At 53.8% G+C, this 23,535-nt stretch overlaps 1 protein-coding gene and 1 long non-coding RNA gene across 6 annotated transcripts; one reads left to right on the forward strand and one right to left on the reverse strand.

Moving 5' to 3' along the window:
• Positions 1-4,332: 4,332 nt before the first annotated feature.
• On the reverse strand, positions 4,333-23,423 carry LOC139079758 (uncharacterized). 5 transcript variants are annotated; one of them, XM_070596969.1, is made up of 3 exons: positions 20,156-23,423; positions 10,280-10,447; positions 4,333-8,614 (listed from the first exon to the last, which is right to left on the reverse strand). In XM_070596969.1, exon 1 carries the CDS (start codon positions 22,113-22,115, stop codon positions 21,081-21,083), a length of 1,035 nt encoding a protein of 344 aa, XP_070453070.1. In that variant the 5' UTR covers positions 22,116-23,423; the 3' UTR covers positions 4,333-8,614; positions 10,280-10,447; positions 20,156-21,080. The 5 variants fall into 5 exon arrangements, with proteins under 5 accessions (XP_070453070.1, XP_070453074.1, XP_070453073.1 ...); XM_070596973.1 differs by lacking the exon at positions 20,156-23,423 and adding an exon at positions 11,220-12,153; XM_070596972.1 differs by lacking the exon at positions 20,156-23,423 and having other exon boundaries at positions 10,280-12,153.
• Positions 12,063-16,420, forward strand: LOC139079759 (uncharacterized). The gene is made up of 2 exons (XR_011533682.1): positions 12,063-12,578; positions 14,835-16,420. It is a non-coding gene; the product is annotated as an uncharacterized lncRNA (long non-coding RNA).
• Positions 23,424-23,535: the final 112 nt, after the last annotated feature.

A 23,535-nucleotide genomic window follows, 5' to 3' on the forward strand; every position in this document is an offset into this window, starting at 1 on the left:
AGAAGGCAGCAGAGGATATGAAAAGGGACAGGATGGTGTGGTGCATTGAATTATGGTCCCCAAAAAGATATGTCCAAGTCTGGGGCTGGCCCCGTGGCCGAGCGGTTAAGTTTGCGCGCTCCGCTGCAGGCGGCCCAGTGTTTCGTTGGTTCGAATCCTGGGCGCGGACATGGCACTGCTCATCAAACCATGCTGAGGCAGCATCCCACATGCCACAACTAGAAGGACCCACAACGAAGAATATACAACTATGTCCCGGGGGGCTTTGGGGAGAAAAAGGGAAAAAATAATAATAATAAAATCTTAAAAAAAAAAAAAAAGATACGTCCAAGTCCTAACCCTTGGTACCTCTGAAGGTGACCTTATTTGGGAAAAGGGTCTTTGAAGATATAATTAAGTTAATCTCAGGATGATTAAGTTAATCATCCTGGATTAACTGGGTGGGCCCCAAATCCAATGATAAATGTCTTTGTGAGAAGAAGAGAAGACACAGACAGAAGAGGAGAAACAGGAGACGAGGCCACGGGAAGATGGAGGCGGAGACGGCAGTGATGCAGCCACGAGCCAAGGAAGGCCAAGCAGCGCGGGCAGCCACGAGGAACAGATTCATCCTCAGAACCTCCAGGAGGAACCAACCCTGCCACCACTTTTATTCCAGACTTCTGGTCTCCAGAACTGCGAGAGTGTACGCTCCTGTCATCCTGAGCCACCTGGTTGTGACCATTTGGTACAGCAGCCCTAGAAACTAATACAGACGGGGTTAGGAAGGATTGCACTGAAAGAAAAAGACATAGAAGCAGAATTCGAATCCATACTGGAGGAAGCAGAAAGCAGAAAGTGTCATGCAGAAAATACAGTCAGTGATGGGGAAGCCAAGCTCAAGACCGCTGCTAAAAGGTGTGGCAGAGAGCAAGAGATGAAAAGAAAGCGCGAGAAGGGGTTGAGGGTGAGGAGGCAGCAAATACAGAGCTGGGATTCTGGAAGGAAAGGCCAGGATGAGAGAGAACTGCGAATATAATGAATGAAAACTCCCCTGTGCCTTAAAGTGAAACAAAAAGATCGGAATATGCACATTGGAAGGGGCACAGCATCCGGGGAAAACAGAGACTTCGACCAACCGAGACACATGCTGGAAAGACATGTGAATTATGCAAATAATGACAACGCCGTCTGCCTCCAGGAAGGAAAGTGAGTTAGTTACAAAAGAACACATCCAGACTGGCTAGATTGTGTCCTACTGGATGCTAAGTGATAAGGGAGCCACTTGTATGAGGTTGGGGGGAAACACTGAGACATTGTTACTGAAGGGTGTGCTCCCATCGGCGGGGAGTCTAAGAATACCAACACTGTGGCTTCAAAAGTCTGGGCATTATGAAACCAGTTCAAAAGCAGCGAGTCTAAAGAATTATTGTAAATATTGTTCCCAGACTGAATACAAATGTCAAAATTATTCTTAAATGACAAATCATAGAAGAGAAAAAATAATAAGGTAACCATCTGGATCTAAAGCTGGAAATCACATCAACATGGATCGAACAGTGGGGGGAACCTTAAAAACACCTAAAATAAGGGGTTCAGGAGGCACTGTTTCTGATTCTATTCAGATGATCAGGCAGCTGCAAATGAAAGACTTTTTCAACATAAAGACAATTTCAAGTGGAATTAGAAATGAAATGTCTACTAACCAAAGTCTGGAGAAGACTAAAGCAAAAATTCAGAGTCCATAAAACAAAATGCAGCTGGAAGGACAAACGGAAAAGGGGGGGGGACCAACTTTCTCATGGAAGTGAGATCCGTGGGGTCAGTGTTAACAACAAACATAAATGCATGACATTCTCCTGGTAAAACACCAAGGACTCTCGGATTGGATAAAACAAAAACTAAGGTGGAAATCCAACTACATGCTGCTTAAAAGAAATAAACTTAAGGGGCCGACTGAGTGGCATAGTGGTTAAGTTTGCGCACTCCGCTTCGGCAGCCCGAGGTTCACGGGTTCAGATCCTGGGTGCAGACCTAGCACCACACGTCAAGCCATGCTGTGGCAGCATCCCACATAAAATAGAGGAAGACTGGCACAGATGTTAGCTCAGTGACAATCTTCCTCAAGCAAAAAGAGGAAGATTGGCAACACGTTAGCTCAGGGCCAATCTTCCTCACATATAAAAAATAAATTAAAAAGAAAGAAACTTAAAACCGAAGGACACAAAAAGGTTAAAAATCCAAGATGGGCAAAATTATATGAGACAAGTTCAAGTCAAATGAAAGGTAATATTTATATCGGATCAAGAATCACAGGCAAAAATCATGAGCTAGGAGAAAGTCGTTTGTATTGATAAGCAGGATGAGTCTCAGTGAAGATCTGATTGTCACAATCTTTTACATCCTATACAGCATTAGACCCAACTGGAGAAGCAAGAACTTAGCTATTCACAGAAGGACAGACAAAAAAGCCCCGAGGAGACTAAACCCTCTTCTGTCTTTGACATATTTAAATAGTATCCCCCCGCCACATTTGTGTAGGATTGGAATAATATAATTAATAAGGTTGATTTAATAATTGAACTTTGTACCTTACGAATAAAAGACACTCACTTCTTTGCCAGAGCCCATCAAACATTTATGAAAATTGATCATATATGAGGCCATAAAGAAAAATTCAATAGAACCCCCAAAGCAGATATACTAAAAGTCTCATTCTTCGATCACACTGCAATTAAGCTAGAAATTATTAACGAAAGTTTAAATTAAAAGGCCAACCATTCGAAAATTAAAAACGACTTTTGTAAATAATTCTAAATAAAACCTGCATGACAAAGTATTTAAAAAATATAAGACTGCAAATACCACACACCTAAACATACAGGAAGGTGGTTAAAATGTTACAAGGAGGAAAATTCATAGCTCAACGTTATGAATTTCTTAAATAAGAGAGGGTGGAAGTCAATAAAGAGAAAGAGCAGAATTTAATAAATTGCAAAAGAGAAAAACAAGAGAAGTAAAAGGCAAATCTATGACTTGGTTTTTGGTTTTTTGGAAAGTCTGATAAATTAGGTAAATTTCTAGGAGGTCCATAGATAATAAACAGAGAGAAATGAATGCACAATGGGAACAAAAGAATTTTTTTTAATTAAATTATATTAAGTAAAGCCTTGTGATGATGAATTTGAAAATATGAATAAGTGGGTATTTTTATAGGAAAATACATATAACTAAAACCAATTTAACAAGTAGAAGAAAACTCAAGAACCTACTACTACAGGGTAAACTGGAAAAGGAAGGAAGGCGCTACCTCCTGGACAACGGTTGGGTCCTGACACTTCTGGCCAATATTCAGATATTTCAAACATTCTGTTTCAGGACACAGGAAAGACGGAAAGTTTCCCCGACTATCTTAAGAACACAGCATCACCCTAAAACCAAGAATAGGCAGATAGCACAAAACTACAGACCAGTCTTGCTTAGGAATCTGATAAAAATCCCAAAGAAAACATCAGCAAATGATCCTGGTTGAGACTGTGTGGCCTCAAGAAGCAGAAATCTGCTCAGGAAAGGGGGGGATGGCTTACAAGGATTCAGGGCCTCCACACGATTAAAGGCGCCGGTGGAGGCAGGCGTCGTCAGGGCCTGCGAATGCGTCACCTCGCCTTTCTTGTCACACCAGCCTCCTCCGCTAGTCGTCAGACAGCCAAGGCCCCAGTGACTTTTCAAGTTGACTTTTAGGGTCTTCCAGGGTCCCAAGTGTAACATCGGCAATGAAAGGATGCTTCCTTAACACGGTTAGCGTGACATCTGCAATGTCTGCCGATCTTTCCAGGCTGGGGACGCACTTTCCACTGGGGTTAGGCAGGACCATGTGACATCAACACGAGCTGAAGTAATGTGTGCCATGTCTACATAGAAGCACTTAATTCCTGGTACGAGACTCTCCGATTCTCTTTCCCTCGCCTCAGCAAGCAGGGGAGCATTCCCGGATGTGGAGGTGCAATGCTGAGCCAATCACAGCCGTAACTGAGAGAGAACTGCCTGGACTTAACATGAACAAGAAATAAACCTTGCTCAAGCCGTGAGATTTTGACATTATTTGTTACGGCAGCATACTCTAGCTTATCCTGACTAATTCCGTGACAAAGAATATCCATCTCAAGCCAACAGCCAACATCAGATTGAATGGTAAAATATTGGAAGCATTCTTACCAAGGTCCAGAATAAGGTGAGGATGCTTAATAATGCCCCTATAGTGTGACATGGCTCTGAAAGTCCTAGACAATGCAAGAAGACAAGAAACATAAAGGACAACCGCTAAAAAGAGGACAAAATTATCCTTATTTGTGGATAATATAATTGTCTACTTGAAAACCCAAGGGAAGGAAGTGAAAAACTATTAAGTAATAGGAGAATTCTACAAAAATGGTCGGTTATAAAATAAAAACACAAAAAGTCAATTGTTTTCTTCTTTCCCTCTTCTTTTTTGCTTTTTATGGGGCTGATAGTGTTTTCTTTATTTCCCTTTTCCCTATATTGGTTTGAAAGTTATACATTCCATTTCTTCCTGTTGGAGGTTATCTTTAAATTCTTATCATGCATAATTGACTTACAATCTAAATCCGTGTCCTCCACCGTCCTCCTGGACAGAACAAGGTCGTAGGTGACTTAACCCCTTGGAAAGTCATCACCATGTGTGATTGCCTCATATTTTAGTTCCATCTTGTTTTGAGGCTATGTTTGTCATTATTATCACCGATTTTTCCAGCCAACACTTATTTAGGTTTTACCTTTTAAAAATCTTTGCTCATTGCTCATCACATACTTGATACCGGGCTTGACCACCTTCTTCCTAAGGTAATCTTTTATGAGTTCTTTCAGCGAAGCTCTGTGAGTGGTGAAGTTTCTGTGTTTGTCTGAAATGTCTTTATTTTGCTCTTACTCTTGAAAGACGGTTTAGCTGAAAGGCAGCTTAAGTTGACAAACATTTTCTTCCATCGTCTTGAAGATTTAAGGTTGCATTGTCTTCTGGTCTCCATTGTTGCTGATGGCTTTTGCCATGGCATCATGGTGAAGGTGCCTGTTCTGGAGTCCTGGCCTGCCTGGGTCCCAGTCCCGGCCCTGTCAGCCATCACTGTATAATTCTGTGCCCGGTGAGCTGCGGCTCACGGTTCTGCTGTGTGCGCTTGTCTGGCCTTGAGTCACTCGTGTGGCTGCTCTCATCTGGGGCTTGACTGGGTGGAGGGTTCAGGATGGCCTCGCTCAAAGCCTGGCAGTTGATGCTGGCTGTCAGGTGGGTCATCTTGCTTCTCTTCCACCAGAAGTCTGTGTTGGGCTTCTTGACGCAATGATGGAAGTGATCTAAGATGCAAAAGTGGAAACTACAAGGCTCCTTAAGGCCTGGCTTTGGAAGCCACACAGCATCATCTCTGCTGCATTCCATTGGTCAAAGCAAGTCTCGAGGCCAGTCTAGACTCAAGGCGGGAGGAGAGTGGCCTCTCCTTCACAGCAAGAGTGTCCTCTTGGGGAGGAGCAGTGAAGTCACACCACACAAGGGTGTGGTCATGAGGAAGCATGACTCCTCAGGGGCCATGGTCGCAACCAAAATTACTTAAGTAGCATGAAGTAATGAAGATCACTTAAACTTTCTGTGCCTTGATTTTTCAATCCTTAAAATGTGGATAATAAGAATACTAAGAGAGTTATTCTGAAGACTTAAAGAGCTAACGTATAAAGTGTTGGAACACTATGCTTTTACGACGGGCATGAGGTAATCTGGTCTCTCCTTCTGGTTGCTCTAAGTCACTTTCTTTGTCTTTGGTACATATATCTAGGTGCAGACTCACTGTTATTCATCCTTCTTGGGACTGACCCACTTCTTAAATCTAAGGAGTTGTGTCTTTCATCACTTCCGGAATCTTCTCAGACATTATCACGTTGAATATCTCTCCCCTCCATTCTCTCCCTAGTGTGTGTCCTTTCAGGTCCTCTCTGAGGCGTGGGTTGGACTTTCTTACTCTATTTTGTTAGTTTTTATTTTCATTCTGTTTCTCTATCTTTGTTGACCGCATGCTGGGTAATTTCCTCAGTTCCGTCTTTCAGTGTGTGAACATTTCTCCAGCTGTGTCTAATCTGCTATTCGACCCATTCGTTGAAATGTTAACTTCAACAACTGCATTTTTCACTTTTAGATCCTTGTTTTTCCTTCACGTCTGCCTCTTCTTTTTCCACGGCGTCTTTTAATTTTCTTACGCGTTTTTAATTTTTTAAAAATAATTTAAAGCATTCATGTTGTAGTCTCTTTTGGGCTGTGCTGTTATCTCAGTTTCTTGAGGACTGACCCTTCTTGTTTTGTCTGCTGACTCTCCCTCGTGGTAGATCGTTCCAGCCTGTGGTCTCTATTTTCAGCTGTGAGCTCTCTTCACTGAGGATCTTGCCTTTTTGGGGTCCTCAGTCATGGAATAGCTTCCGGTTCTGGTTTTTCCCTCCCATCTTCCAGCACCTGGGCATCTCCCATTCCTTCTTTCTTTCAAGATTAATTACTTTTGTTGTTGTTGCGAAGTTTGGTTGACGTTGCTCAGCAGGAGGAGGCCACATTCCTCAGTCTGCTACGTTATCGGAGCAAGAAGTCAAATTGAATATATTATGAAGGTATCATTTAAAATCAATTGGGAAAATGTGGACTATTATTAAATGGCATCGACAGCTGTTCAATAATTAGTGGGGGAGGCAATTAGCCTTAACATACACCACAACTAAAATAAACTGCAGACAGAGCAAAAACTTAAATATAAAAGTGAAACTGTTAAAGCGCTAGATGAAAATAATGTGACTGGGAAAAGCCTGTTTAATTATTCGACTGATGGAAAAATCCTCTCAAAGCTTTGACTACAGAAAAGTTGAAAAGTTATATACGTTGAAGAACTATGAAAAAACCTGAAAAGCAAGTGACCCATTAGGAAGATATTTACAAGCTATAATAAAGATTCAACATCCCTAATCTACAAAGAGCTCTTGCACACCCAGAGGAAGACAATGACACCTAATAGCGAATTGGACAAAGGACACGAATCAGTAAGAAAATGAGAAATACAAACGACCCACAAGCCCACGAAAATCGTCCCTCTTCATTAACAGCTAAAGAAATGCACTTTAAAACAAGAGATCATTTTTACCCTACCAAATTGGCCAGACATTTCAAAAAGATGAGACTGTGCTGTGCAGTGAGGGAAAAAGGAATTCAACACGACCCTCCTTCCTCAGCAGGAGTAAGGACATGATCACGTCCCAACCCCCAGAACCCAGGAACGGTACCTCATTTGGCAAAAGAATCTTTGCCAGCGTGATTAAATTGAGGATCTTGAGAGGAGGAGGTCATCCTGGATCATATGACAGTAAGAGACACACAGGGGAGAAGACGACAGGAGGAGACGATGTGAGCACAGGGGCAGAGACCTCAGCGATGGGGCTACAAGCCAAGGAATGCGGGCTGCTGGCAGAAGCTGTGAGAGGCGAGGAAGGATTCTCCCCCAGGGTCTTCAGGGGGAGCGTGGCCCTGCCATCACCCGATTTTGGATCTGGCCTCCAGAACTGCGTGAGAAGAAATTTCTGTTGTTGAAGCCACCCCGGTTGTGGCAGTTTGTTATGGCAGCCCAGGAAACTCACAGAGCGTCACCAGGACATTTCCGGAGGGCAGTGTGTGGTATCTAGAACAAACTGGTCCTAAAACGTGCGTACCTTTCCCAGGGCGCATCGCTCTCCTCCTAGAAAACACTCAAAATTAATCATTGAGGATTTGTCAAAGATTTCTTGGCAAGGATATCCACTGATGCCTTCTTCTTGAAGGGAAACCGAATAAACAACCTAAATGTTCCTTAACAGAGGACTGGCTAAAGAATGATGGTTTAGCTGTATAACAATACAGACAAAAAATAATAATAGCCATCACTGATGGAATGCCTTCGATGTGCTCTGCGTGGACTGCGTGATTTCTGCCTCTTTCCTCCTGTAATCCTCGCCACCAGGCTGTAGGGCAGGCATCAGTACCCCATCACGCAGAGGAGGACCAGGGAGGCCAGAGGGTGCAGGCCACCTGCCTGAGGTCACACAGCCAAGGGGCCGAGACGCTGACTCCAAGGCCTTTGTGGGGCCTCCACCATCCACCAGGACGACTCGTGGTGCAGCCATCAGACACAATGATGTTGCGCCAGGAAACGGCACAGAGAGATGTTGGTGGCAGAGAGTTGAATTTGAAAAAAGCAGCTGAGCATGTCCTATTTTTGCAAAAATAAAAAGTGCATTCGATGTGCAGAGGCTGGAAGGGTTTACTACACACGTTGGCAGGGAGGTTACCTCTGGGGATGGATTCAGTAATTTTTATTTTCTACGTTAACATATACAGCTTTTGTAATCAGAACAAAAATCTTAAAAGACAAAACCACATCGCTGGCTTCCGGGCTGCCCACGCCCGCCTCTGAGTTTGTTCTGGGAGCCGGGGAACAGCCAGCGCCAGGCCGGCGGGCCCCCGGGCGCCTGCCTCCCCCGGGACCTGGGTCTTCTCACTGCGCTGTCCGTACCTTCCATGAGCCCGCTCTTCTGCGGGCATCGATTTTTCCATCCTTCAGAGAAGCACCTGAGGAAAGAAAAGAGCATCTCTGAATCAATGAGCAGAGCCCTGCAGCCAGGGCTAGGGCCGGCTACGCGCTTGTCACTGCCCCCTGCCCAGGACCCGGGGCAGGGGGCGGGGGGTGAGACTGGCTGGGCTGCCCAAGGGGGTCAAGCGTGTGTGGGGGGGACTGTGTGTCTGTTGGGGGGAGTGGTGTAGGGTAAGTGTGGTGTGGAGGTGTGTGCATGGGGGGGCAGGGCGTGGGGGTGGGGGGGTGTATTGTGGGAGAAGCGGGTGTGTGGTATGAGATGGGGGGGCACACAGGGTGCAGGGTGGGGTGTGGGGGAGGGCTTGTTGCCACCTGCTGGGTGCGAGGCTCTCTGCAGGGTCTGATCTCTGCCTAGAGGAAGGGGGACCGGCTCCAGCCGGCTCTGTGAAGAACGGTCTCCCACCAACTCACCTCACGGCTCTGTGAGGAAGGTGCTGGTACCCACCCATCGCCCAGACAGGGAAACGGAGGGATGTGTGTGGGAGAAAAGGCAGGCGGGGGGGGGGGGGGGGAGAGGGGAGGGGGAATGGAGGAAAGGAGAGAGAGGGCATCGCTGTGGCCACTAGTAGGCTCCCCCCTTCCCCCCCCAAGCTGTGCCACAGACCAGAATCCTGCCTCTAAGGGACTGGGCGCTAGCCTGTGCTGGGTGCTTGGGTGCGCGGGGCACAGGGAGGAGAGAGCTCACAACAGGGGGGAAGGGGGTCAGGGGGTGGGCAGGCCCCCGACCCCATGCCCTGCAGGCCTGTCTGGGCCTCTCCCACCCGTCACACTAGCCTCTCCCTTCCTGACTCGTCATTTGACCCAACCCTGGTCCCCCCACCCCTGGAAACACACCTCCTCTCCAGACCTCCCAGAGCCGCTCCCCAGCCCCCCACAGCTCCCTGTGCTTCTCCTCCAGGCCCCAGTGACAAATGGCCTTAAAGATTTAGGTCTGTCTTCTCCCGGCCTAGAGTGAGCTCCGGGGAAGCCAGGCTGGGACTGTGGGGCCTCTTGGCTGTGTCTGCAGCGCCCACCCCTCCCCGGGCAGGCACTGAAAACGGCTCAGCATATGTTTGTTGCATGAATGAATGAACCGTGATAATTGCTAAGGAGAGAAGTGTGCAGATGGTCTGTGACGAGGTTCTGTGAGCATGCACCGTGTTTGTGTCCACGTGCATGTGCACTGAGGAGTGCTCATGAGTGCATACGTGTGCTCACCTGTGGGTGTGTGCATTCACATGCACGGGTGCAGGTATGCATGTGTGCATGGATGTGTGCATGCACACACAATGCATGTAGTGTGTGCATGTGTGCATGCATTCATACATGCCAGTGTGTGCCTGTGTGTGCATACGTGCACACCCGTGCCAGTTGTGCCTGCTACTTCTTGCTCAAGGTGGGAGGAGTCCACACATCTTTCCCGTCTGCTCTCTCTGCTCACCTGCAGCCCGCCCTTCTGCCTCGTGCCTCCTCCGGGCCCAGGCCCCACGCCTTCAGCCCCCATAAGGGCCCCCACCAACGACTCTGGCTCCAGCTCCGCTTCAGGCCCGACATCCCAGCCAGCGGCACGCAGGGCCCAGACGTCTCCCAGCGCCTGAGCCTGACTCGGGGCTCAGCAAGCGCACGCCCTTGGCTGGGGCCTCCACCCCTCTCAGTGTTCTCACCTGTCAAGTGGGCCCCTCCTGGCCGTGGGATTCCTCCCAGAAAACCCTGCGGCCGAAGGACTCAGGGGAATGAAGAGCAGGCGTTCAGTCCAAGTGCACATCCTGGAGCAGCTCCCCAGGCTCACTTCAGTCCAGCGGGGGTTCTCCCACAGCAGCTGTTCCTGCCCTCTCCACACCGATCACACGGGAGGAACGTACTTGAAATCAGACCCAAACTCCTCTCCGTGGCCTGCACACCCCTCCTTCCCTCTGCTCCAGCTGACTTTCTGCTCTTCTTACACGCCAGGCATATTCTTGCCTCAGGGCCTTTGCATCTGCCATTCCCTCCGCCTGGCCTACTCTGTCTCTTTGTCTCTATGGCTGGGCCCTGCTCATCCTTCAGCTCAGAGACCCCCCCCCCACCCACGGAGGCCCTGCTCACTGTGCTCTCTCTGTACTCGCTCAGTCCCTCACTAACACGCCACTTATCAATAACTAAAATTATCTTAACGTTTTTGTCTACGGGGCTCTTGTTTGTGTCTTAATCACCACGTAGAAGGGACTCAAAGCTTTGTAGGAAATGAGGGAGGGAGGGTCCATGGAGATCGACCTGGCTTGCTGGATTCCAACCTGCACAGTTCCATTTATTAACCACTTACTCTGTGCCAGGGCCCAGCCCAAACTCTAGCGAGCGGGTGACCCTGGGCAGCACCTCTCAGACCCCCAGCTCTCCACCTGCAGAGTGGAAGGCAGCCCCGAGGCTCTGAGGGGTCCTCCCCTTCATCTCAGGCTACCTGAGACTTGGCACTCTGAAGAGCCCCGGGGAGGTGGGACCTCCTGAGGCCAGCTACTCTCCCGCACCCGCCTTAGCAGGGAGCACCTTTGCGCTGGAGGACACCTCCTCCGGGAGGCCTCTCGGCTGGGCCTCTCCTGGAGCCCTGGCCACACCATGATTGCTTACTTCTCCCTGCCTCATTAGCTATGGGCTCGCAGAGGCTGAACCAGCTCAGTGGGGGACACCCTGCAGTGCAGTCCGGAGCTCGCCCCCTGGGCCAAGGTCTGGGATGGGTCTTCCAACTCCCCCGCGGACTTGCTCGCCACGGGAAGAAGTCACGCCCTTCTGTGCATTTTGGGAGCCCTGGGAGCTGTGTACCGGCCCCAGGCGCACCGGACTCCGGCAGCCCTTGCAGGACGTTCGAGGCCTCTCCTGGTGTTTGCGCGGAGGCCCGACGTCGTGATGGTGGAGCGTCTGCGCCTCTGCGAAGGCAGCGCCCGGGGTCCGTGTTTATTTCAGCTGCGGCGTCCCTGGGGCGCCTCTGGAGGGGGCGCGGACGGCAGAGCACTGTGTGGGCAGCCAGCTTCCCTGTCTTCACTCTTCCCACCCAAGCCCCCGGGGAAAACAATCCCCACCCGCCAGAAGCCTGGCGAAGCCGCCGAGCTGGAAAAGCCGGTTCTGGGAAGGGAAGGGGGGCGGGCGCTCCCGAGGCGCCAGGGCCGCTGCCGCGAGCTCTTCTCCCCAGCCCGGCGGCCCTTGGCCTCCCAGGGCGGTCCCTCGGAGGTTCCTTCTCCGGGAGGCCGGCTGCTGCCAAGGCCACCTGAGCAACGACCCCTGCAGGGTCCTGGCGCTCCTGGGGGCCGCTGGGAAGGGACAGTTCCTGCACCGGCGGGGAGGGGCGGGGCGAAGGGCCCCCCGGGCGCTGGGTCAGAGCCAGGCCTGGGGGCGCATCTCGGCGCGGGGGCCGCGGGGTGGGGTCGGGGCGGGTGCCGAGCGCCCGCGGGGTGCCCAGCTCTGCCGCCGCCGGGCCTCGGACCGGCCCCGGGTGGCGTTTCCTCCGCGGGGCCGCCGCGCACGCGCCCGGCTGCCGGGAGCGCACCGCGTGTGCCCAGCGCGCCATGGCCGGGCCGGGCGCGCGCTGTCTGTGCCTGACTGTTTCTTTCACTAGAGGTTGCTCACTTTCGCTTCTTGGGTCCTGGCGGCTCCTCGGGCGGCTCCGTGAGCGCGCGCGCGCGTGTGCGTGTGCGCGTGTGCCCGCACGCGCCCGGCGATCGCCCCCGGCCGCCCTGCGCCCTGCAGGAACGTTCGCCCCGCTGCGTCCGTCCGTGAACAGGCGTCCCCCCTCCGCTGCCTCCGACTCTCCCCACTTGCTGGGTCTTTACAAAAACTATTCGCCGCTGAAGCCGCTGCCACTTCTCCTGACCCCAGAGGCCTCTGTGCGTCCCCGCCACCCCCAACAGGAAACCGAGGCCAGGATGGATGGAGTCTTGCTCCACTGAGCAGGAAGCCACATCCTGTGGAGGCTGGAGACTTTTGCTTGAAAAAGTAAGATTTGGATGAAGCTCAGAAGGGCCTTTTCTGCTTCCTTTCTGGCCCCAGCCTGCTGGCTTGTGACGGTTCTTTTAGTGCACCCTGCTCCTGGGTCCTGCCTCAGGGCCTTTGCACAGGCTCTGGGCTCCAGCTGGCCAGAGATCTACATTCCTAACTAGCTGTGTGACCTTGGACAAATTACCTAACCTCTCTGCACCTCACTTCCTTGCCTGTAAAACAGGCTGATAACAGGATGTTTGAGGGTTCAAGGTGATGACCAATATAGCACGTGAGACTGGGTGCTGAGCGCACAGGGAAGGACATGTGGTGGCCCCAGGGCAGCCGTGGGGATTGGGAGAAGCTTCCTTGCCTGAGTCCCTCCCCTCCCTCCTTCAGGGAGCCTCTGCACCCTCCCCCGCCCCCCAGCCTCCCCAGTCTGGGCCAAGATCTTCTCAGGGCCTCATCGGCCAACCTTCACCCCAAATAATTCCGTGCCCCAACCCCTGCTGTGAAGCCCAGCAGGAGGCAATAGAAGGGGGACCAGGTCTGGAGGCAGGAGAACTGGGCTCAAATTCTGGCAAATTCTGCCGCACTGTGTGATTGTGAGCAAGTTGCTTGGCCTCTCTGTGCCTACACTTCTTTCTCCGTGAAACCGAGGTGGAAGGCTGCCTGGCCTGCGTCTCAGGGCCCTCGGGGGAGGGCGCAGATGCGGGGGGGTGTCATTCTAAGCAGGGCAAAGCCTCACAGGAGAGCCTGTTGCTGCCGTAATTCGCCCCCGGCCTCGGAGCCTCGACTGACGCTTGAGGAATCAACCTGCCGATTGGACCCCAGGGGTCCCTGCCACCTGTGCCAACTGGAGGTGGCTGGGAGGCCACTTCCAAGAATCGTGCAGCTTGATGGGTTCGGCCACTCAGAGCTGGCCTTAGTCGTCGGCTCCAGCAGAGGGGCCACTGAGGCAGTGGCAGCCCCCTGGGGAGCATTTTGGGGGAAGCAGCACCATGTACTTCACTGGTGAGCGAGGCCCTGGCCGTGGGCTGTGGGCTGTGACCTGCCTCGGCCCTGCCCCCTGGCCCCTCCTTGACTGTCCCTCCTGAGCACCAGCCCCTGGAAGTCCCCACATGGGGGCTCTGTGCCCCAAGTCAAAACCGCCACCTTCCCCCCGTTCGCACCTCCTTTATCACTGGCACCACCACCCACCCAGTTTTTCAAGCCACCAGCTCGTAGCCAACTTGTTTGCTCAGGAGAAAACACCAGCCTTGATTTCACTGCCCGCTCATTGTAAAACTGCAGACAATATAGAACATGTACATGCAGAATGAAAGTTCCCTCATTAGTTGCCCCCCCCAGAAATAGCTACTGTCCACGTTGGGTGAATTCCTGTACCTGTTTGAACTCTCTCAATTACAACAGACAGAAAATCTAATCAAAATGGGAATTATGGGCTCATGTCATAGAACAATTCAGAGGTGGGGTGGGTTTCAGGCATGGTTTGATCCAGAGGTTCGTGATATAGTGGGGGATCTGGCTTGGTTCCTCTGCGCTTCTTTTCCTCTATCCTCCTCATGGTGTCCGCTGATCCAGTTAGGGTGGCAGCCGTGGCTGCTGGGGTCCGAGATGTTATCCTCATACCGCACCTTCAGAGAAGGGGAGACCGACTTGTTCTTGTTCCCAAGGAAGAGTGAGGAATCCTGTTTCTCGGAGGTGTTCTGACCCAGCCTGGAGGGGGTCAAAGAAGACTTCCTGGAGGAGGTGGGGCCTGAACAGATCCTGAAAAACCACCTGTAGGGAGAGTCGGGGCCTCTTTTACTATGAGAAAGCAAAGTGCCCTTTACCGCTATTGAAACAAGGCTCAGAAAAGCAAAGTCACGGGGTGGAAGAGGCTGCGGCTGTCCACAGGGGCGGTGGGCACAGCGGGTCGAGGGCCAAGCTCCCCCTCTGCAGCGGGGCCTCGCCTCCTGAGCCTCAGCTTGCTCCTGAGGAGGGAAGGCAGCAGCAGGCCAGCCCACCGCGTCGTTAGGAGGTGAAGGCCCAGCCTCCTACCCGCTCAGCAGACACGACTTATGATCCATGTTATTGTTATTGGTGCTTTTGTTATTGTTGTCACCCTGGTAGACCCCTTAGCCCAGTGCCAGGCACCCAGCAGGTGCTCGGGAACTAAGAGCTGGGACCCGGGTCGGTGGTGCCCAGCCCCCTGGGGCAGAGAGGGCATGGCCGGGCCCACCGCACAGTGGAGTGACACCACCAGCGCTCAGGCTCCGCCGCTCTCTCCAGCAGGTCCCTGCCCCGGCGCCCGCCCGCCTGCAGCCGAGAGGGGAGCTTCCAGACGGGGGTGAGGCCCCCGCACCCACTTCAGCCGCCTGAGCCTGGCTCTGTGTCTGGTGAACTGGCCATCCTTCCTTCTCCCCAGCAGGCGAGCCATGAAGAACGGGCCCCGCAGGGCCGGCCTGCAGCCTCAGCCGAGTGCGTCCACAGCCATTAGCGGGAGGCCCCAGCCTGGCTGATCAGGGCCAACGCACAGCCCACCCCTCACTCTGCTCCCGGGGGGGCTGCCCGGCAAAGCTCCACCCTTGGGGAGAGAACAGGAGCTGAGAAGGAAACGGAGGTTCCAGGGCCAGCATGGACGTTTGTGTAGGTTGTTCACTGCACAATGGGGCTGCTCAGGGGGCATGTGGAGCTGCAGTTCAGCCAGCCCTCACTCGCCGGGCGGAGGGCCCTGGCACCAGCTGCGTCCGCACAGGACATGGTGCCTGCTCCTGATCCATTTGAAGGAGCTCCAGGGGAGGGCTGGGCCTGCCTTGGTCTTGGGAAGACGCCACCTGAGAACTCGAGGCCCTACCTCGTCCCTTTTCTTAATTGCGTTTTTACTGACTTCTTTTTGGAGCACATACGTATGTATTTTATCACATGGGTGCATTTGTGTAGCCACTGCCACAAGCAGGATACACAACAGTTCCATCACCCCAAAACTCCCTGGTGCTGTCCTTTTGTCAGCACGTCCCCCCTCTTTCCTGACCCCTGGCAGCCCCTGGTCTGTTCTCCGCGGCCGCAGTTTTCCCTGTAGACGGTGGAAGCAGACAGTCCGGGCTGAGATGGGCCTCTCCTACGCAGCGTCCGGGCCCGAGACCCACCCGGGTTGTTGTCTGTATCAGTGGTTTGTGCCTTTTTGGTGCTGAATAGCAGCACGTGGTGTGGACGCCCCAGTGTGTTTGTCCACCCACCCACTGATGGGTGTCCGAGCTGTTTCCAGTCCCGGGCTGTCACCGATCCAGCCGCTGTGGACATTCATGCCTCTGTGTCCATGAACACACACGTCTGTGCACGGAGCTGTGTTTCCTGGCTCTGGGATCGATGCCTGGCGGCAGACAGCTGCCACATGGCAAGAGTTTGACTAACTTTCTAAGAACTTGCCAAGCGGTTTTCCAGAGCAGCTGTGCCATTCTGCACCTTCGTCCTTGGTGTCTGAGTTCTGGTTGCTCTGTGTGCTTGTCAGCACTTGCTATTGTCAGGATTTAATATTTTAGCCACCGAGTGGCGTGGAGTGGTGTCTCGTCACGGTTTTGATTTTCACATCCTGGTGGCTAAGAATGTTGAGCATCTTTTCATGCCCCTATTTGTTATCTGTGTATCTTCTCCGATAAAGTGTCTGTACAAGTCCTTTGCCCATTTTTAAACTGGGCTTTCTTTTAGCTGTCGCGTTTTCAGAGTTCTTTATACCTTCTGGATACAAGTCCTTTGTCAGATGTGGAATTTGCAAATATTTTCTCACGACCTATGGCCTGTCTTTCCATTCCCTGAACAGTTTCTTTCACAAAGCAAAAGTTCTTAATTTTGAAGAAGCAAAATTAATCTTTTATGGATTGTGTTTTATTTCCATGTCTAAGAACTCTTTGCCTAACCCCAAGTTCCTAAGATTTTCTCCCAAGTTTTCTAAAAGTTTTTTTTTTTTTTTTAAAGATTGGCACCTGAGCTGACATCTGTTGGCAATCTTTTTTCTTCTTCTTCTTCTCCCCAAATCCCCTGGTACATAGTTGTAGACTCTAGTTGTGGGTCCTTCTAGTTGTGGCATGTGGGACGCCACCTCAGCATGGCTTGATGAGCGGTTCCATGTCCGCACCCAGGATCCGAACCAGCAAAACCCTGGACCACCCAAGTGGAGTGCGAACTTAACCACTCGGCCACAGGCTCACCATCTAAAAGTTTTATAGTCACAGATCTCACATTTTGGGTCTATGATCCATTGTGAGTTGACTTTTTGTATATGGTCTTCCTTCCTTCCTTCCTTTCTTTCTTCCTTTTTCTTTTCTTTTCTTTTCTTTTCTTTTGTAGATGGATGTCCAACTATCCGTCAGTATTTATTACATGAATGATTACAGCAGTTGAACACTTGTTTTGTTAAAAAAAGAACCTCAACCTAAACTTCATATCTTATACAAAATTTAACTCCCGGTGGATCGTAGACTTAAGTGCACGAGGTAAAGGCGACAGGCGACCACGTCTGTCTCCTGTGAGACTCTCAGCCCAGCTCCACTGGCAGCTGACGTCGAAGTGGTGAGACTTACGCAGCACAAAGGGTAAATCAAGTGAGAACCCTCTATGGCCACACTTGCCGTGTCCGGGTTTGAGGACGGGAGTGAGGGACCCAACAGTTACCAAACGTGAACTCTGCACCGAGTACTCCACTCAATGCTTTCTTTGCATCATCTCATTTAGTCCTAAAACAAATTAATAAACTTTTAGAGATTGGTGTTTTATGCCCATTCTATGGGTAAGGAAATTGAGCTCAGAGAGGTTAAGAAACTTGCCTAAGCTCACACAGCAAATGAAAGAGCAAGGTTTGAAGCCAGGGTGTCTACCTCTGTTAGAGGCAGGCAAGGGACAGTTGGGCCAAGCTAATGGCTGGATCTCCCCTGATTGTGTGCCCTTGGTTGGGGTGGGTGTGGGGCACGGGAGCTTTCCTCCCAGGATTCTGGGGAGATCAAAGGCCTCCATTCTCCCGGGGGCCTCAGCTCAGGCCCCCTCATGGTGACGCCTCCTCCTGGATGGCTCCTGTTCTTGGGAGCTCATCAAACCCATCCCCGACAACGGGACCATCCCAGCCGATGAGGGCGGATGCCTCCCTATCTGGTCGTGATAGTCCTGGGGGCACGTGCAGGCCTGGGCTGACCCTGTGCGTGCCTGGCCCTGCCCTGGGGCTCCCCGCCTCCCACTGACTGGTCCTTCCAGCCCATCAGCCTGGCCTTCTCCTCATTCCTGGTGCGTCCTCACCCCCCCACCCCCACCCCGCCCCTGCCCAGGCTGCAGCCCTGCTGAGGACGCCCTCTCCCCTTCTCCTCACTTGCTCAGCTCTGACTGCCGCCTCTGTTCAGCTCGAGCCACGCCCTCCCCAGCAGCTCCACGAGCTCTCCCCCTTTCTCAACGCCTGCCGCTGATAAATGCAGTCTAGTTCTCTAGGATCGGAAAAGCTGGAGTTTGGCAACACAGCCTTCTAGAGGTGCATGGACCTTCTAGAACCTTCTAGATGCACCCAGAGATGCATCGAGAGCAGTCTCAGCCCCAAATAGACTGCAAGCATGCTGAGGGAGGGAGGGGCTGAGTCTTAATCCCCTCTCTGCTTGGCACAGAGAAGACTGGCTCCCTGCCCATGGTTGGGGACGGAACAGACCCACCTCTGCCGCAGTCTTGCTGTGCGACTCAGCGCCTGGCAGGTCATGAATGCTCCATCAAGGGCCAGAGTCGCTGCTGCTGTTCTCGTGGCTATTATTTTTACGCCCAAGATGCTTTCCAGAGTGGTGTGGCCAGGTAGGGAAGGTGAAGGGCCCACTGCTCTCCGGACTGGAGCAGGGAGTCCCTTTCCTCTCCACCCCCACTCCAACCCCTCCCAGAACGCGCCACCTTCCAGCCTCAGCTAGGGGCCCGCAGGCTCCTCAGGAGAGGAGGAGAGAAGGACCAGCTTTTAATTCTCTTCCCCCCTCACGGCCTTGAGTTGACCCCCAGTGTGACAATGAAGGGGCCCCAGGGAGGCCCGGGGTCAGGCAGAGGGGGCAGGCTCTGGCCTAACAAAGGCTGCCCGGAGCCCAGACCTCCTGCAGCCTGACTCGACTTCATGGTCCCAAAGGAGCTGCCTGGATCCTCACTCGCCACCAGACCTCCTCAGCCCCAGGTCCCGTCCACTCCAGGCCCCGAACCTCAAACACCGCCTCCACCAGCAGCCTGTCCTTGTCCCTGCCCCTGCCCCGGCCCCAGCCTCCGACCTCTCCCCCGGACTCTGCCCCCGCCAGGCCTGCGGCTCCCCCGGCCTCTCCTCTGTGCCCTCCCTTGCCCACCAGCTGGGGATGTCTTTCTAGAACACAGGTCTGATCATGTTCCTCGTCCCCCTCAGAGACCCCCAGTACTTTCAGCAGTGGCTTCTCCAGCTTTTTATACACAATTATCTCCCAGAGGACCCGTTCAAATGCAGCCATACCGGGACCCCTCCCTCAAGAGAAGGATTGCCTGCGTCTGGGTGGGGCCCAGGAACCTGCATTTCACAAGACCGCCTTCTGGGCAGGGGACAGGGTCCCAGGGCCGGGCTCTGCTCACATCCTCAAGTTCTGGCTCAAAACTCTGAGGACACAAGGCTGTACACGCGGGCCTGGCCTTCCAGAGCCTTGCGCAGGTTGCGGTCAAGGAGGGCGGCGGCCGCGGGTCGTCAGTGAGCAGTTTTCCCGCTGGATCGCTAACCTGTCGCTGTCTAGACTTTCGGCACATGAACCTCCCTTCCTACTCCTGTCCAGGCCCCACGAACGCCAGGAGTGGGCCTGCTTGGACCTCAGCTCTTTATTCCCTCATCTGCAGGATAAGCTCCACCAGGTTTAGTCTGGTGTGCAAAGCCCCCCAGAGCCCAGCTCCCTCTTGGGCCCCTGCTGACCACCCCCCCCACACACACACACACACATTACCCTCCAGCATCCAGCTTATGGTCTTTGAATGTACCTTCTGCCTGGAATGCTCTTCTCCCACTTCTCCCCTCGGAGAACTCCTATTCATCCCTCAAAACCCGATTTAGATTCCATGATTCCTGAGGGCCCCTCTGTGCCCTCACCTCCTTCTCTGGCTGTGTGTACCCTGCTTTGTTATAATTAGTTTGTTCAGTTGCTTCCCTGGAGGCAGTTTACCGTCTTTACCACAATGCTTTTGGAATCAAGAGAGCTGGCTTTGCCTCTGACCCCTGTGCTAACGAAGGGTCTGAACTTGGGTATTGTCCTCCTACCTCTCTGAGACCTTTTCATTGTTGATAAAATGAGGGCTAAAATATCACCCTCTGATTGGGCTGTCTTTCCTGTTGGTGGGCAAGCTCTGTGAGACCAGGGAGTGCGTCTCCTCATCTTTGGAGCCTTGGGGGCTCAGGATGGGACCTCTCTCAGCGTGGACCCCCGGACGCTGAGCTTGTGGGTAGCTCAGGGCTCTGCTGCTCCCCACCCCCCATCCCTGGAAACTGTCCCCACTCTGAGTGCTTAGGGAAAGGGCCTCGTGTCCCTCTGGGACCTCCATCATCAGTAGGAAAACCAGCAGGGCCCACAAGGGGAGAAGCTGGCATGGGGCCCGACGCTTACCCCAACTCAGGAGAACGGTCTGCATCCTCTGGTGTGCGTTTGGGGGTGCCTGCTCCCTCCCAGCCCCTAGGGGCCGGCCCAGGGTGGGGGGAGGCGGGCAGGGTGCCTGGGAGGCACGGACCGGCCCCAGCTGCAGAGCTGGAGCGAGAATCTCTTGATCTCTTGGCTGCACCGAGAGGCGGAGGCAGCCAGGGCCCTGGAGATGGTCTCCATGACAACCGCTGCCACTCACTCCCCATCTCGGATGTAAATTAGTTACAATTTTATTAGTGTGCAGAATTTCAAGAGGCCGGATCCTGCCTTGGAAGGGAAAAGGATGGTGAGGGGAACGGGGGAGCGTTTCCAAACGCTTTCCACCCCAGCAAGGGCCCCAAACTCCAAGGTGGATCCAGGGAGAGGGAGCTGGGCGACGCCCTCGTTTGTCCGCCCCCCCCCCCCGGCTGGTCTGGGCTGGGCGAGCCAGCCTGTCTCCGGAGAGGAGGCGACACACAGGCCCGGCACCAGCTGTGTGCCTGGTGCTCTCCCTGCCTTGTCTGGCCTCCTCCTCAGTGGACGGGGGAGGCAGCTGAGGGCCACAAGGGTCACCAGCTGGCCTGAGGGCGCCCGGCTTCCAGTAGCCAGACTCCTGCTCAGCTGCCTCCGAGGTGGGTCAAAGGTCACAGAGACCCCTCAGGGCCCCGGGGCAGGCAGGCGAGAGCACTGCGAGGAGCATGGGTGTCTGAGCAGACGGCGGGGCCCTGGGAGCCAGGCGTCAGCAATGGGGCTACTGAGGATGTGGCTGGTGACACCTGCGTCACCACGTTCTGACATTCGATGCTCTGAGTCTTGTGTGCACATACGCACGTGTGCGCACACACACTTTTTTTTTTACCCAAGGAGGAAAAAAAAGGACAGATTTGTCTTTTTCCTAAAGCTGTTGTTAAAATTAGTTGTATCCCCCAAGGCATGTCCCACTGTGTTTGCCCCCGACGTGGCGCCGCTCCCTCCACTGCAAAGAGCCAGCTCCGGGAAGCAGGGCCCAACCAGGCAGAGGACCAGCAATGCCCCCTGAGCTCCTGATTGGGGGCTGGCACAGAAGTGGGCACTGAGGACCCCCCGGGGAGCAGAACAGCTGGCACAGGCGGGACCAGGTGCAGAGGGAGAGGGGGCAGGAACAGGCCGGGGAAAGCTTCAGGCAGGTGTGAGTGGCTACACCAAAAGAGAGAGAAAGGGCATGCCTGTTGAGGGGCCAGCCTGAATGCAGGCTTAGAGGCGTGACAAAGCCTGAGTGGGGCTTGGGGCAGAGGAGGCGGGAGGATGGATGGGAAGACAGATGAGAAATGCACGGGGGGTTGGACAGGGGAATGGACTGGAGGGTGAATGTGAAGGTGGATGGGAGGTCGGATGGGAGATGACTGGGAAGATGGACAAGTTGGATAAAGGATGGACGGGAGGACAGATGGAAGGAGGGACAGGAGGATGGATGGGAGGATGGATGGAAAGATGGATGGGAGGATGGATGGAGGGATGGATGGGAGGATGGATGGAGGGATGGATGGGAAGATGGATGGGAGGATGGATGGAGAGATGGATGGGAGGATGGATGGGAGGATGGATGGAGGGATGGATGGGAGGATGGTTGGGAAGATGAAGGGGAGAATGAATGGGAGGATGGGATGGAAGGATGGATGGGAGGATGGTTGGGAAGATGGTTGGAAAGATGGTTAGAGGGATGATTGGAAGGATGGTTAGCAGGGTGGATGGAGGGATAATTGGGAGGATGGATGGAAGAATGGAGGGGAAGATGAATGGGAGGATGGGTGGGAGTATGGTTGGAAGGATGGTTAGGAGGGTGGATAGAAGGATAATTGGGAGGATGGATGGGAGGACGGATGGAAGGCTGGTTGGGAGGCTGTCTCACACCGTGGTTGGGCCTGTGCTGTGGTGACAGGCGCTGGGATTCAAATCCTGGCTCTTGCATGTAATAGCTGTGTCACCTTGGACCAGTTTTGGGATCTCCCTGAGCCTTGGTTTTCTCGGTCAGTCGGATGGATGGGAGACTGGGGGAAGGAGCAGTGACCTGGGGGTTCATACACACAAGGCATGTAGGACAGAGCCTGACTCACAGTAAGTGCGTAAGAAATGTTCGCTCTGTTATTTCATCCCGTGTCCTGAGCTCGGCCTTGGGGACGCGGTGGTGAGTAAAGAAGTGGGGCTGCCCTCGGGGGCTCAGAGTCCACTGGGTGAGGTGATCAGTCCTGACCCAGGGCCCCTTGGGATGGACCGAGAAGGGGCCCCACAGGTGGCCTGAGTCAGGGGGGTGAAGGAGGGGAGCCAGGGAGGAGGGCGATGCGTCAGGGCTGGGCCTGGGGTCTGTCACTGGGGCTCAGGGTCACGGCAGGGTGTTGACAGCCACGGAATGTTCAGGGGGAAGGGAAGAGGGCCCGGCCTTGAGGGGCAGCAGTGCCGGAGGGAGGAGGAAAGCCGGGCGCAGGGGTGAGGAAGGCCACCGTGGTTCACGCAGGGGAGAGCGGGCTGGACAAGGTGGGGGCCGCGTGGGGAGCTTTTAGACCGGGAGCCGCTGCAACAGCCTCTCCCTCGCTCAGTCAGCAACCAGGGCCTGGCCCCACCCCACCCCCCGACCTCAGTTTCCCCAGGTGTACCCTGGGCTGGAGGATCCCTCAAGGTGCTTCCAGATTTGGGATTCTGACAAGCTGAGCCTCATCAGGTCCCGGGAGCACAGAGCTCTCCCTCCCTCGGGGGCGAGCCTGCCATGGCGGCCTGCTTTCTGGACAGGGAGGGAGGAGCAGCCGGGCCCCAGGCCCGTCCTCCTGCGGCCCAGCCCACGTGCGTGGAGAAGGGTCTGCTGGAGGAGAACGGCCCTCGACAGGGCTGTGCCCATGAACGGTCGATCTGTGATGAGACTGGGGCCAAGCGGCTGCGCAGACCGTGTGGCAAATAGGCCCTGGGGGAGTGTGTCCCGGAATTACGCACTGTGGATAAATCACCGATTCCACAGCGAGCACGAGGCCCCTCTCTGACCCCGCGCTGCCCGATTCCCAGGTCCCCATGAGGGTGCCGGGCTCGCCGAGCTTCATCTGGGCTCAGCGTCCGGCCCAGGTCAGTGGTCGGCTCCCTGGGCGGTGGGCGGCCTGGCGTCTCCCCGGGGGTGGAGACAGGAGCCCCATGGCGATGGTAGCTCCGGCTGGCTTGCTCTGTCTCCTCCATCCTGCGCATCACAACTTACCATATTTTGTGGCCCGAGGGCTGAGAATTCTAACAGGCAAGAGCAGGGATGGGACCGCACCCGCCCCGTTCCAGTCGTGTGTCTTACTAATTATGCCACACACCCGAAAACTTAATTAAATCCATGCTTGGTGCGTCATTTCAACTAGTTTGGA

The sequence above is a fragment of the Equus przewalskii genome, chromosome 26 (genome assembly GCF_037783145.1).
Source record: "Equus przewalskii isolate Varuska chromosome 26, EquPr2, whole genome shotgun sequence".
Classification (NCBI taxonomy): Eukaryota; Metazoa; Chordata; class Mammalia; order Perissodactyla; family Equidae; genus Equus; species Equus przewalskii.